Here is a 15,572-nt window from a genome sequence, read left to right as displayed (position 1 = left end):
CGCTTGATGAGGAGCTCCTTTGCTTTGCTCTGGACACGCTGCAGCAGCTCCATGTCCTTGGAGCGAGGGGCCCAGACCTGGACACGGGGCTGGAGGTGCGCACACATCACCCCGTTTCCCCGCAGCCCTCGCTGGCCCTTTTCGGGCCCGGTCGCGGGTTCCCCGGCGCTCGGGGCCGGTGCTCCGGGGAGCGGCCACAGCTCCGGGGCTTTCAGGTGGCCCCTCCATGGCTTGATTTCCTCTGGGAAAGAGGGCTGGGAAGTGCCGGTGCCTCCCGGCCCCTCGCGGTGTTGGGGCGCTTTCCCCGGAGATGCGGCGCTCCCGGAGCGCTGGGCAGGGCTCGGTGCCCTGAGGGGCTCCGGGGGTCGCTCCAGGCTTATTTTGGGTCCGGAACCAGCCAAAGCTCCCGGACACCCTATTCCATAGGCACAGGGAGGTGAGTGTGCTGGAGTCGAGTTTGGAGCTGTCTCCGAGGGCGCTTCCCTCCTGCTTTGGGCTGTGGGGGTTAAACATCAGTGTTACAATAACACCGCGTTTAAAATATCTGTGGGGCCTTTAACAGAACAGACTTTCCCACTTTGTCAAAGGTCAGATTTTCTTGGCAATACTGGTGCACCGTTTTCAGGTGTCCCCGGACAGGCTTACCCTGTTGTGTGCCAGATGGTGATTTTTATTAAATTCGTTTTCCAAACTTGAGTACAGTATCCATTAAAATGGAGGAATACTTTTCTGAGACTTACAGCCAGCGTGGGTCTCCTGTGTGTCATTAAACAAGTGTGCCTGTAGCACATGTGCCAGTATTTTTTTCAGTATTTTAAGATTACCTAGGACAGAAACATGGCGGAAATTTCTCTTCAGGAGGTTCTTTGTCAGCCTCTTTTGGGGGAGTTGTTCTGATCGTTTTTTTTAGAAAAATCTCATTTGGGGGAGGTAGAAAAAATGCTTAAAAAATGTTAAATTTGAGTCTTGGGCTGCATCCTGCACTTACCAACCACCACATGAGGGAAGTCAGTCCAGTGCACAGGACACTGATGCCATCCATGTTTTATCTCAGAGGTTTGGTTTCAGAGTGCATTTGAGAGTCAACTGCAATTCAGGCATTTAATTCCTAGTTTAGAAGTTTCAATACAAAAGGCCCCAAATCTCTGCTCTACTGAAAGCAGATGAAATATTTTTAGCAAAAAAGCCCTAGACTGTCATTTGCAAATTTCTTTGTTCTTGGGTCTATGAAACTCAAGATTAAAGCAAGCTCAGATTTATAAATTCTGGAGTGTGCTCATATACCTACAATAAATTTTTTTTTTTTAATTAATGTAGTTTCTTCCCTAAGAAATGGGAAGCTGCAAATCTAAAACTTGAAATTCAAATATGAATTTGATTATTTTAGGAAGGTGTGATTTGCATCTCTGACTGAAAAATCAGAGCAAGACAATTTGAACAAAACAGAAAATTAGATGCAGTTACCAGGTGACACTGCACTCTATGTTCTTTCTCCAAGCCAAAGCCCAAATCCTCCAGCTGCTCTGTTCCAGCAGTCTTTTCCATATATAACATACCTCAGGGTCGCAGCCTGAATCTGAGTTTGAACGTGAGGCAGATCTCTGAGTCTCTCAATAAACTGACATGGAACCCATTCTGTAATTCAATGAAAAACTAGAATGAACACCAGACTGAGTAACTCAGCAGTAAAATGGCAAACTCAACAAGTCACAAGATTTCCACAACCACATCTCTGAAGCAGTTTCAACATTAGAATAGTCTGAAAAATCACCATGAAGGAAGAAGAAAGATTTCTCAGTTACTGTTTTGGGTTGATTGTGGGAAATTTGAGCCACTGTATGAAACCTGTAAGATTTTTTTTTTTTTAATTCAGTTTCAGACCTGAACTGATTCTGAGTTTGGCATTTGGTAGATCAGGGATTTTGACAGAGGGGCCCAGCTTTCATCATGGAATATTTTATTAACTCTTTAGACTGGGATTGCTCTCTCACACCATCTTTTGTTATTGATGTTTACAAAGCACATGTGAGAAGTTGCTTTCCCTTTAATATTTGTAAGCTTTTTGTGAACAAATGTTACCTTTTGGAGCAAGTAAGTTCGGGAGAGAGGCTGTAACAGCACAGGCGTAGCAGGGGGGAGTAGTATGGGATTATCATATGTTATCTATGATTTCTACTTGTGAATCTGGTTTGAAGTAAACAGTAGCTCAGGGTAAACTGGAGAGCAGAGCATTTGCTCAGCTGTGATGCCATGTACTTAATCTCTTTCCCTTGCAGTTTTGTGGAATTTCTACTATGTTAACTTCTCTCTCTCTTTTTTTGTGAAAGGGTTGGAATGCTGTTAGAGATGGGACCATTGTTTGTGTGTGTCTGTCTCTCCCCCTTGCTATACATGCGCCCCTTCCCCTCTGCCACAGCCCCTCCTCTGGCTGCAAGAGGGGAGTTGAAATAGTGAGATCCTGCTTTGTGAAGGAAATTTTCTTTCACTGCCTTGCTCAGAGGTGCCTTTGAGAGGAGAACTGATGTGTTTTTGTTAACTTTTGGTCAGAGGAGGTGCTTTCGATGGCCATGGGGTTGCACACCATCATTTTACTCTGTGCTGTTGTGGCAGGAGCTTCAGGGAGTAAGTAGAAGAACCTTTTTCCTCTGCTTTCAATGCAGAATACTTCTGCTAAGGAATGATCTCACTAGCAAAACTCTTGAGATGTTGTAAATTATATTGCAACTTGTAGGTAGGTTTGTGGTAATTCTTGCAGCAGCTTTGTCTTGATTTTCAGCGCGGTGTAGCAGTTTGCTTTACTGAGCTCTCTGGGTGGTACCGGGCAAGTGGGAGAGCTCTACCTGGAAAGGGGGCAGTTAAACAGTGCATCTTCCTTCAGCATTTTAGGGAAAGCAGCAGAAACACCGGGGTTGTGCCAGTCATTTTCTTATTCTCACCTGAAAATAGTATGTTAGTATCGTGTTCTAAAATTGTGCTCACTTTGGTATTTGGCAGATGAAGGGTTCTGAGAAGTGTGAATAGATCATGAACTGTCAGTAGTTTGTTACTCTTATCAGTTGAAGGGAGATAAGTGTGGGCTGTTTCCAGAATCAGAATAAATGGAGAAAATTTAAAATTTAAAAAGAACAAAGCAAATAGCAGAAACCCTAAATTGAGGCACCCTAACAAAGTTTATCAGGTGCCTGATTGTCCAGGATGCTCAGCCTCCCACACCCTGCCTGTGATGAGCACGTTTAACAATTCTGAGCTCAACATTCAGGTATCCACAGGTGCCTCCCGATGCTGCATTGAACAGTTGGATTTTCCAAGTTTGTCTTACCATATTTGTTTTAAGGTTCTTTAATAAGTTGTACGGGTTTCTTTGTTAAACGTTGTTAACATGCCTTTTCTCACTGTTTAAAAGAAAGGGGGGAGCTAGATTGCCCTTTTCTCACCTGATGCACTCTCTTGGATGATCTAGGGATGGTTTATTCCCTCCAAGGAAACTGAGAAATGTGATATGTTTGGAATATTAAAATTAATGTACATGGTTTATGTACAGATAAGTATATTTATAAAAATTTACAGTCGAGCAATAATTCTCATATATACATGATCCAGTCTCTCTGTGCCCAAAAGTTTTATCACTTTGCAGTTATCTCTAGCACTAGATCAGGTTTGCTTGAAAATAATGTTATTCATACTTTTGGAAGGTAAAACCTGAAGTTCTATACAGAGAATTAATTCTGCAAAATAAAAAGAAGCATCTGATGGCAGGAAATAAAAGTGTGGGATAAGATCCTTTCAAGAAAAATGTAATTCTACTCTCTAGAAACTTAAATTTTAATTTGGGAATAAAAATGTATGTAAGATCAAGGGGGGTGGTGGTGAAGAAACAAACCCTTTCTTGTTTTTGTCCTAAATCCAGTGAATTCCCTTCTTTCCTCCTGCCAATAGTTTTGACATTTAACAAAAGGGATTAAGAGAAGGGAAAATTAATTTGAAATAAATAATATTAATGTGGATTTTTAAATGTTGTAGTTTGACAAGGGCATTTTCTTTGGGCATATGTAAAACACCCAAAAGCCCAGAACCAGAATAAAGAGGCTCTTTTACCTTCTGTCTCCAGTGGGAGACAAAGCTGAGCAGCACAGGGGTGTTAGTTACTGCTTCACAGGGAGGCTCATTAGCTTTTCATAGCATAGGGCTTGGGGTGATTGTACTTATTATTGAATTGCTTGGGGGAGCTACTTTTAAGAAAGGTTTATCAATAATGGCAAGTTAGGGCTGAATGTTTCTAATACTAATCAAATAATATAATACACGACATTTTCTTTCACTGTGGCACGTACAAGTGCAGCAGGACTATGTATTTGATTTTGGCTGTTCCTATTAGCCCAGCCCTTTTGAGTTCCCAGTCATGCCTGCAGGGGCAATCACAGTGATGCAGAGGAAATGGATACCCTAAAAATTTCATTCGCCCTCAAAAACTCCTCTGTGAAAAGTGACTTTTTCTTCCAGTTCATCGTGGATTTTTTGCTGTCTAGCAGTGCTTTCAATAACTGCTGCATGTAATTCTGCCAGGCCCATTTTAGGTCATTCAGCATCAGAGCATTGGAATGAAAGCCCTACTAGCTCAGTGTGCAGAGGAGTGTGCACAGAATGAGGAGAAGGAATGGAAGCTCTGTAGCAGCAGCCCCAGCTGTTTCCCCTGTTAGTGCCAACGTGAATCTACAGCAGTTCCATCTGTGTGGTGTGTTCTACATCCCCTTGAACTCACTGCCCTCCCAGTCAAAGTCTGAACGAAAGTCAAGCTGGAGAACAGGCTCTCCAGTGTTAAAGGACATCTGAACCAACTGCCACGCTCAAGTTGTGGTGTTTGTGTTCCTTAGTGTGCTGCTGCAGCAAAAGTTTGTCTTAGGCTCTTGTTCTCAGTGATGCTTAGGATTCCTTGAATGACCATGTGCAGTAAAAGTCATAGCTATGTAGAAATTTTCCTGAACTGCAATAAAGTTAAAAGACCACGGATACGAAGAAGCGTGGTGGATAATATGTAATTCTTTCTTGGATTAAGAAACTCTTTTTTAAATTTACTTGGTAGCCACTGTATTGTTGCATTTCCATCCTTACCTCAATAAATACACTAAGGCAGGTCATTCCTTTATGTATGTGCTTGTGAGTAAGACGTGTGGAATGGGGTGAGAACAAAGTCTTGTCTGTGGTAGAAAAACTGTCATGGATTTATTTATTTGTTTTTAGGACCATGCTTTGATTTCAGTTATTTCATTGAAATTTAAAAGCAGTGGGTCTGTACTGAGCTGCACACACATTTTCAGTGCTTTTCTGTTCTCTTACCTGTCATTGCAGAATCCTCAGAGAGTTTAAGTTATGGAGCTTCTTGTTTTGCAGAGTGTGTAGGTGAGTGAAACAAGACTGTACTCAGGCCTTTTATGTGGTAAGGAAGAAGGATTTTTCCTTCCCTTATGTGGGGATGTTGTGTTCTGAGAGGAATGATACTTATGTCTAAGGAATCAGCATTCATGGAGGTAGAGGAGAAGTTCCACTAAGCTTTACCAGGCCCACACTTGCCTAAAGTTCACATTCTGTGCACTCAGAAAGCTCCCAGACTTTAAAGCTGAGCAAAGGGCTAAACGAGTGCAGGACTAAACCCAGCCATGGGCATTAAGAGCACTGTGAATGCATCAGCAGATCTACTTCATCTGGCTCTTGCTGCTCTCTGAAAGGTGTCAGAAGAACATTATGCTGTGAATGCATTGCATCCCTTTTCTGCCCTTGGAAATTATCTTCCTGCCCCAAAGGAGTTTGTGAGGTTCTGTGCATAGGAGAGAGGGGAAGGATTTTCACCTTCTGTGCAGGAGCTATGGCCAGCTTTGAAAAACCCAGGTGCTTTCTGGGCTTTTAAAAAGATTAAAAGGTAGAAAAAAAACCAGGGGAAGGGGTAAGCATAATAAACTGAAAAAAACCCCACCCCATATTTTTTTTGTTTCCTAGGACACAGTGCATGGTACTTCCCCCAAAGAGCTAGATACAGCTACAGGTATTCAGCAGTCACCAGCACATTCCTGCAGGGAAGTATTCACAAAAGAAGTGGCATCTCTCTGGAGAGCACAGTGATCATCGAGGTATTGGGGAATTGCCAGATGGTTTTGAAAGTAAGTATTGTCATAACAGTCTGAGAGATTGGGAGGAGATGACATGGAACCTTACCATTCTTTGGGATTATTGCTACATTTGAGCCCCTTGTTTTTCTTGTAATTAAAAGATGAGATCCAGTTCAATTCTGGATCTCATAATTAGAATTGCAACATTGCTTTGATGTGACAAACTTCCTTTTGACAATGAAATACACGCCTGTATCTTTTCTCCTAGATGCAAGATGTACAGATTAAGAAAAGTTTTGCATCCAGAGAGGAACCTCTGAAGGAAATGGACAGTCTGAGGTAGAAAACTTAATCTGGTGTAGTTTTGGGGTTTTTTTGAAGCTATATGGCTTAGCAGCAACTTGACTGGACATCGTTCACTGTGTTTCATACTATGTTTAGGTTTAGAGTTTCTTTTGATTTTTTTCTTTTTTTTTTTTCTGAAAAAGCAAGGATCAAGATGTGCACATCATCAGCAAAATGAGAAGTATTTGGTCCAAACAGTTTTTTTTTAAACCTAATTTACATCCCTTTGTATGTAAAAACAATTGGAGAGCAGACTATTAAAATTATTCTGGGGACAAATTACCAGGCCTCTAGCTGGTTAGCAACCTGTATGGATCACAGGTCTCTAGGCTGTAGTTGTTACTTGAACAGACTCTTTGAGTTTTGAAGCACATTTCAGAAGTTATTGGTTTGGAAGAGTCTCACAATGCAAAACATTGGGTCTTTTTTTTTCCTTCCAGGATATTTAAACTGTGTTTATTTATCTAATTTAATTTTCTTCCTTTTATGTTCTTGGTTTTGGTAGCTCATTCATAACATATGTCAGTGTGTTTCTCATTGACTTGCCAAGGTATAGTCTCCAGTGTAGATGCCTATACAAAAAGATCTCTTCAAACTGTGGAGGTCTGGCATTTTCCCAGCGAGCTGACGCTTCTTGTGTTGTCAAAAGAAAAGCAGTTCTGTTGTCTGATTAAGCTCAGCCTTGTAATCTTCCTCTTTGTCCTGCCACTTGGATTCTCAGCCTCTAAACAACACTGAAAACTGAGGTAATTGACTCAATTCGAAGGGTCAAAAAGAGCAAGCTTGGAGTAAATGCACTGCTTTTTATATTAATCAGGAAGAACTTTGTGTTCCCCAGTGTGGGCAGTGGTATCAGAGTTCAAATGAGAGTACAGGCACATCTTCTGTGAAGTTCTTTGCAGGATTTTCATAGCTGTAAGAGCAGTTGTGTCTTGTGCTTTGCAGAGAAGCCGAAAAATAGAGATAGCAAAGAAAGCATTCAGTGAAGCTTGGCTATTGAAAATAATTATTCACACGAGTAAACCTTATTAGCATTTGCCTCAGCCTATTGTGAACATACAGTAGTCTGGCTTGTCCTCTGAACACGCATGTAATTTCCACAGATAGTAGCAAAAGCAGCCACAGTTGCCTAGGAGTTCAGAACCCCTTATCCCATGGGCCCAGTCTCTTCCTCTGGAAAGACTTTATCCAGATGTTGGTGTGTTTAAAGTTTACCTCTTACTCTGTGACCTGATTGATGAGATGAACGATTAGTTCCGCAGTTAATGGGCAGGTGAATTCTCTGTCTCCCTGTATGGGAGCTGAACACTGGGCTACTGCAGAATTCTTCCTTTGGATGGCTTGTTTTTCCCCATTTAGAGGGGAATTATGTGATTAAAGTACATTATATAAGGAGTGAAAATCAATGTTAAAAAGTGATCTCTTGCAAATGGAGAAAATGCTGTGTACTCTGGGATAGCAAAAGCAGTTAGGAAGTGTACTGACAGCAGAGGTGGGGGAACAAATTTGGGATAAAGCCCAAGTATAAACACCTAGCAGAGCAGGAAGGTATGGGTTCATTGGAAAGCAGTTGTTCTTGTGTATGACGCTTGAAGAGATATAATGTTACTTTGCAGTTCAGACAGGCCTTCCAATGCCAAAGGTACCTTGAATTATAAAATGGAATTTCTTTCTTATGTTGAACAAGAACATTAAGTGCATTCACTTGTAACATCTAATAAAAGCAGCTCCAGGTGAATTCTTTACAATTATGTCAAGGGTCCTGTGATTATCTTGAGAGGATCTATTTTTAGGGTTTTATGAGGGGTTTTTTAAGGACTCCTAGGGTCAGGGTGGATTTATGAAGAATAGAGGCATGCTACAAAGAGGGGAGATACAGAATGAAAGATATCCATTGTGGAGGAACAGCTCTGTTGGGGAATCTGAGTCTGTCATAGACCGACTTGCACTATTCAAAGCAAGAAACAATAAACTATTCTATTACAGGGGAATACTAGAACAGCATCCTCTTCATTTTTCTTTCCATGATGGGAAAGTTCTGAAGCTCTGCCCTGTGAGGAGTGAGCAGCCCTGGGCACTGAACATAAAACGAGGCATTCTCAGTGTCCTGCAGACAGCACAAGCACCCGCTGCTGGTGCCATCATTGAGGAGGTGAGACTGTCACTACAGTCATGCTCTGAGCTCACTGAGGCCCTTGGACATGTTAAGTCTATTCCCTTTGTGAATTAATAAAGTTTTTTTCCACTTGGTTCAGCAGACAGCGGCAGTCACCTAATTGCTTTTTGTAGTGAATGTTATAAATTCTCATTCTTGTTGAATCCACTGCTTGATTACCAGAGTTGTAACACCAGGGCTTTACCTGTTCTCTGGGGAAAATACAATATTCATTGTTCATGGTTACTCCTCCTTTCTTTTTTTCATTAATTTCAGGAGGCTTTACGATCTGACTTCTCAGAGTTCTTTGCAATTATTTTAATGCTTAAGCTCAAGTTCTGCTGGGTTAGACTGAAACAATAGGCCAGCCTACCCTGCTGTCACCTGTGTGTTTGCACGAGTGCAGCTGAGACACCTCAGGGGCTGTGGTTCTGTTGTGAAGAGCTGTCTCTAGACTGACCTTCAGCATGATGTGCACTACCTCATTCTCCTGCTATTGCTGCATGTCAGTGCTTAAAGGGATTTTCTGCTATAAGGCTTGGGACACCCATATGTAATTAAACTTATGCTGATTAGTAATATTCTTCTGAATTAATGCTTCCCTGTACACCCACAAAACCTCAACTGAAAAAGCATACAACTGTAAATGATCTGATTCACAATAACACAGAGAAGTTAAACAAATCAGCAGGCCCTGGCTACTATAAAGTTTGACCAAGGTCTTTAAAATTATTTGCCTTTTCACAGCTTTTGTGGCAAAGCCAGTGTTCTGCCAGGGAGAATTTAGGTCTCTGTTGTTACTACAAAAAAGTAATTATTAAAATGAATTGTAATAACCCACAATACCTCCTTGTATTGCATGTGTGATTCAACAGGGTATGTTTGTTACTAGGTGGACGTTCTGGGAATATGCCCAACCAGGTACCAGCAAAAGGGTCCTGTTCTTGTAAAGACAAGGGACTTAAACCTCTGCTCCCATCGATATTCTGGTTTTACTTCTGTGCAGTCTGTTGTTCTTCCTCATGTGTCGGTGAGTTTCAGGGGAATGACACTGACTATTCCACGGGGTCATTTAGCTTATTTGAAGAGTGTGTGTCTGCCCCAACTTGAGTCCTTAGCAAAGAAATGATGAATATAATTCTGCCTGAAATGCCTGTTATTTACAGAATTTGTTTTAATGTCAATTTGCACTGTAATTGATGAATGTTGCAGTATAAAGGCAAGAGGTTCTTAGGGACCTGGATTAAACTCTCATTAAAACATGTTATAGTGATAAACTGAAAGTAGAGCATGGAAAAGGGGAATAGAGAGATGTGAACAAGAAAAAACACATTATGAAAAGAAAGTTGTTGTTTTGAGAAAACTTTGGAAAGATAGGAACTTTTCTAAAAGCCAGACTTGCAGCTTTCCACTGTTGACAGCAAATACAGTCAATGTTTGTATCTTATGCCATTTTATTAGCTGGATGTTACTTGTTTCTTGTGTACTAGCTAGTTGTAATTTACCAGCCTTTTGCTTTTTTCAGCTCTACTGACCAAAAAGAGCTGCTTAACACTGAGGCTTTGTGAACTGAAATGAATTGAGACCATTTGATGTTGAAAGTTAGCAGCAGTTGCTTTTCAGTGATGAAAAGCTAGACTGAAAATAAAGAGCACGTTAACCTCCCCAGGCTGGGCACTGTCAGAGGTCTAGACAAGGGACTGCAGCTTTCCCAGAGCTGGAATCCTCTGTGAAGCTGGGAGAGGAAGGATTGGGAGGATTAAACAGGTCATCAATAACTTTACCTGAAGTATCTGTTCTTCCCAGTCCGAGCAGCAGGTCCTGTCTTCCAAACTGGAATGTGTTCAGAGCATTAAGGATGGAGTCCTGGCAGAGGCCAAATGCACCGAGTCCGACCGTGTGACGCTGTTCCCTCAGAAGGGCGGTGGGACAGACACACAGACACAGTCCTCACTGCAGCTCCTCCAGGTGGAAGCAGACACACTGCACAGAAAAGGTCTCTGCTAAAATAAAGTAAATTTATTTCCTAGAAAAGTCCTGGGACAGTGTCTTGCCTGTGAGAACTCTTTGCACGTGGTATTTCCTCCAATGTATTAAATGATTTGGAAATGGATGTTTTTACAGGCTGGGCTGAGCTGTCCCTTCTTTGAGAGCTGGACCCTGCCATAACAAAGCAGGGTGGGTCTCCAAAAGTGACTTTCTGTAATGACCAACTCCTTTTTGCCTACTTTACATACCCAGTGCCTTGTACACAGAGCATCAGTCTTCCTGTGCCTGTGGACAATTCCTAATTTTTATGCAAATGGAGCCTAATTAATTGTAAGTCCTAATGGAACTGACATGTCATGTCTGAGAACTGTTTTAACTTTTGCTCCTTCTTTGCTCTGTGTGCTTCTCCTTAGAATGATTTTACAACAGGCAACTTGCCTGAGGAAAGATTTTAAAGCTGAGTTCTAAATACTGAGAAACATTTTGTACTATTTTTGTCTGCTTCTGAATAGTTGGGTTTTTTCTTTAAAAGGAAACCCCAAATTTCCAGGATGCCTTTTGTTTATAGTTATGCCAACATAAGATGACAAGATTCTTCCCCAGGAAGAGATTAAGAGCCAAGCCATTTATTTTTCTTGGCACCCAGATCTCCTGTTGATTTTTTGGGAGGTTGAAGTGTGGGATGAGTGATTAGATGACATTGAATGTAATGTAGCAGGGCCATTCTAAGAGGCATATTGATGGAAAGTAGGACCTTTTTCATGTGTATCTTTGTCTTGTTTCTCTGACTCACACAGGTCACAGTTATCTTTAGATTTTATTCTCTTGTATTCTTAAATTCAAGCTGGCTGCAGGCATTTATATTCATCCCTTGGCTTTACTGGGACTAGAAGGACTCTTAGAGGTAGAAAAAAAGGCTCAGAGAGAAACTTCCCCCCAGCACAGAGGGTTAACCACAGCAAATGGCCAGCAACCAGCAGATCTCTGATTTTTCCTTGTCTTTCCAGTGGACTATGAGGATCTGTACGTGACCAGCATTCTCTATGAAAGGGAAGAAATGGAGAGGGAGGTCAAAGGAAGGGAAGTGACTGAACTGGTGTGGAAGCTTTGCTTAGCACACAGTGCGAGTTATGAGGTGAGCTTTTGTACACAGCCTCTGCTTCCCTTGAGGCTCTTTGTGGTCTGGGAATTCTCCTACATGGATAAGAGGTGACCAGGAGAGCAGCAATTTTGAAATACTGGAGCAATCCATTGTTTTGGACGTTTTTTAAATGTAAAATTAGAGAAAGATAAAACGCTTTGAAGTGTTGTTTTCCTGTATAAACAGCAAATCAAACTGAGGTGTCAAAACATCATATCTCCTGTAAATGCTCATAGGCACAAGGGATGTTAACAGAAAGCTTCAGTCTTAGCATAGAGGGCACTTCACCTTCCTTTGTCTAGAGCAATCCCAGGTCAAGGAACAGGAGCTCTGCCTGTCTCTTTGGTGGGGTTGGACACAGATACTGGGAGGTGGAGTAAAGGCTCTGTGGGGACTGAAGAAGAGTGCACTGCTGGATTACAGCTCTGCAGTAATACACTGTGTGTATTCAACTCTCTCTTGTCTTTAGCTGTGATTAACAAGCACAAATAGGCATTTAATATGTGATGTGAAACTTAAGGGGAAGGCACAGGGTGGAGAAGGATCACAGCCTCAGCTACTGAAGCCCCAGTTGTTACTCCCAACCCACTAAATGATGATCATAGTCTGACCTGGTACCACTGCCCGACAATGCCCTCGGCTCAGGGGAAAGCAGCAGGTGGCCTTCCTGGGTGGTGGAGTATGGGATAGATTTCTGTTTCTGAGTTACAAGCAAGTCTGCTCTGTCTTTTAGCTGCATGCTGTGGAAATTGGGGCTATGGAGAGCTAACAGAGCCATATATATGTTGGTTCTTGCTCAGGTAGAATGGAAGCAGTCTCTTTTGGTACTGTAATACTTAATTCTAGGTGTCTGCCAGTGTGACAGCAGTATATAATGGTGTTTAGGCACAGACTAGAGGGCTACAGACTGCCTGGAAAATGCTGAAAGAAGAAATTACTGCAGTGCATCTGAGAAACTTTCTCTAAATTCACCCATAATTCATTGTCTTTGAAAGAATGGTAGACGATTTTTCCCAGTAACAGTGAGATGTCACTTCTGCCTCCAAAGAGGCCTGCTGGCTCCATGTGTGGGAAATTTGTTTAGTAAATCACTAGGATTAGCACAAGTGGCTGCTGTCTGTGCCACTGCCTAAAAGAGAGGTGAATTATTCATCATATGCCTGTCCCAGCACAGGGTTCGATTGGTTGCGAACCATTTCCACTGTTTCGGGGTGTTCCTTCTGTGTGACAAGACATTTCAAAGAGAATCTTTATTATCCCTCATTTCGACCAATAAAACGTCCTTTGGGCCAGGAAAGAAGTTATGGGAATGGCCACAGGTTGCTTGGGAGACAGCTGCGTTGTTATGCGTGTACAACTTGTTTGTCCCCTTATTGTTTGACTCTGAATGAGGTGAGATTATGCATTTCTTTCAGAACACAAAGCCAAGAATAAGTGGAAGGGAAAAATCCCCAACTCCAGGGAAAACAGTGAAGGGATGAGAAAATGGAGGTGGAGACTGTCATTTCCAAGGAAGCAAAGTCGTTGTTTAATTTTTTAATGCTATTATGGAACAAGATTGAATTTCAATGTGGATGTAGATTAGCTAATGGACCATTAAGTGAACAAGCTGCATACTGACAAAGAATGGAAAAAGAGATGGGGAGAAGGGACCCTCACTTGAGATAGGCTTGAGGATCACACCACTTCTGCTGGAGGCTGAATTTCCATTTGACTGTCTGGGTTTTGATGCCTGGTCTGTAACTCTGGTGAATGTGGCTGTGTGTGCATTGAGCAGGGCGGGCAAGAGTATGTCAGATTTGCTCTGCTTCACTCCTGTACCCCAGTCTGACCCAAAAAAGGGCATGATAAGGTTTTTTCTTTCTTTTTTTTTTTTTTTCCTAGTAAGGTATTATAATTACTAGCTACTTCTTGACTGGGTGTAAAGAATATCATGTTTATGCTTTCAGAGGAATTTTTTTCTTTTTTTTTTTTAAGTAGAACTATAGCAATTCTGCAGATAGAAGGAAAAACAAGCTTCTAAGTGTTGTCCAAACCTCAGCTAAATGATCTTTCACATAAACTTAAGACTAACATAAAGTTAGGTTGACCATTGTTTCATTCAGTGTTAAAGCTGTGTCAGCAGTTCTGGCCATAAATCAGGATCTTGCTGTGCAAACTCAGAGAAGATTATGATCTTCTCTTCTGGGTTGTAACCACAGTGTTACATTTGGGTTTATTATTCATTTGTATGCCAGTGGTGTGCATGGTGGTCACTGAGGGACTGACTGACATCCAAAGTAAAAGCCCTCTCCCTATATGTTTGCAGTCTGGATGGAAAAACAAGTGAGGGAAGGAATGTAGGAACAAAGGGAAGAACAGAGGGTTTGCTCTCAGGTTAAATTGTAAATCAATGGCAATGCTGGTGTCAGCTTGTTGTGCTCTGTTCTCTGAAGCTGGTTTCTGCACAGCAGGAATATTACACCTGGTTTTGTGCACTTGCAGACTGCAGGCCTTTTCATGACCCTCGTGTTTGAGCTCCGACATCTCTCTCTTGAGGCCTTAAGAGCACTATGGCAAAGATCTTCATTTAAGTGCAGAGACAACTGGTAAGGCTCCTTTAGTAATTGCATTTGAAAATTACATAGTCACAAAAGGTTTCTTTCCTGTCTAAAATAGTTCAGTGTTTTAAATCTATGCCCCGATGTTGGATTTATATTTGGAGCATTTTAAAGGAAGCATTTGTATAGCAGATCTTGTTTCTGTAACAGAGGGATGATATTCTCTCCTCACTGGATGGCTGTTGTGTACAAAATAGACTTTCCTGTCCCATGCCTATTCCCACAGACAGACTTCCCGTTTCAGAAGCAAAGGGAACAGGAAACCTGAGTCATGGCTTAGAGGGAAATCAGTGCTGCTGGTTTTAAGCAAATTTGATTCTTGAGTATTTTGTTCATTTTTAGACTTGCTGTACTTTTTTCTTGTGTTACAGGCAACCATTAATAGATGCTCTCCCATCTTGTGCTACAGAGGCATGTGTTGTCCTAATGAAAGAACTTGTGGCTTCTGGAGAAGTCGAGGAAGACAAAGTAGAATATTTCTTCTGGTCATTTGCATTCATTCCTAAGCCCACCTCGGGCATGATTGAATCTCTCACTGTGAGTGGATGTTGCTTTTTCTTTTTTAATTTGTCATTGATCTCATAATCATGGTGGTCCATAATTTTTGTGTTTTACAGTAATAATCTTTTCCATATATATATACAAAACTCTGTCCAGGTAATTTTGGTGGTGAAACTACTGGCTATTGTTACCTGGTTTCCAAACGAGGAAGCAGCTTGATTTGCATCTGTAGCTCAGATATTTTTAAAAACTTTGGGGTTCACAAGCACTGGTTGAAGTGGTGGGATTTTCAACAGTAGCAGGCTTTCTTCACACAGAAATTAAGAATTAGCAGGTTTATAGGAGAGAAAAACTAATTTTCATCTAAAAATGGGTAAACTACCCAGGATTTACTGAGCTGTCAGTGGTTTTCATTAAGTATAGAGGTAGAACTTAGAGAAATTGTGTACTGGTGAGGGTTTTACTATTTGGAGGGTCCACAAAAATAGTTTAGATTTGTTTTCACGTTCCTTCCGAAGCACACAGGGCATAATTTCTTGTGAAAGAACTGAGGTCTGTACCATGTAGACACTAATTTAGCCCATATGTGCAAGAATTTTCTAGTATACCTCTGCAAGGTTGTCCTCTTGTTGTTGTTTGCTTATGTACTTCCTTTACAGACTGTTTGAAAATACCATTGTTGAGATTGTGTTTTGGTATGTAAATATTTTGATACATTTCTTTTCTGTGGTATGTTACCG

At 41.5% G+C, this 15,572-nt stretch overlaps 1 protein-coding gene across 1 annotated transcript in view; it reads left to right on the top strand.

The window, feature by feature from the left end:
• The first annotated feature begins 8,301 nt into the window (after window positions 1-8,301).
• Window positions 8,302-15,572, top strand: part of LOC116795019 — a 62,510-nt gene continuing 55,239 nt past the window's right edge. The window contains exons 1-6 of the mRNA XM_032704312.1: window positions 8,302-8,598; window positions 9,494-9,631; window positions 10,408-10,525; window positions 11,598-11,725; window positions 14,216-14,319; window positions 14,703-14,868. Of these exons, the coding sequence (XP_032560203.1) occupies window positions 8,302-8,598; window positions 9,494-9,631; window positions 10,408-10,525; window positions 11,598-11,725; window positions 14,216-14,319; window positions 14,703-14,868 (951 nt within the window). The remainder of the gene's footprint in view (window positions 8,599-9,493; window positions 9,632-10,407; window positions 10,526-11,597; window positions 11,726-14,215; window positions 14,320-14,702; window positions 14,869-15,572) is intronic.

The sequence above is a fragment of the Chiroxiphia lanceolata genome, chromosome 16 (assembly GCF_009829145.1).
Source record: "Chiroxiphia lanceolata isolate bChiLan1 chromosome 16, bChiLan1.pri, whole genome shotgun sequence".
Lineage (NCBI taxonomy): Eukaryota > Metazoa > Chordata > Aves > Passeriformes > Pipridae > Chiroxiphia > Chiroxiphia lanceolata.
The sequence above is the reverse complement of the archived record's forward strand: the minus strand, read 5'-3'. Positions and strand labels throughout refer to the sequence as shown.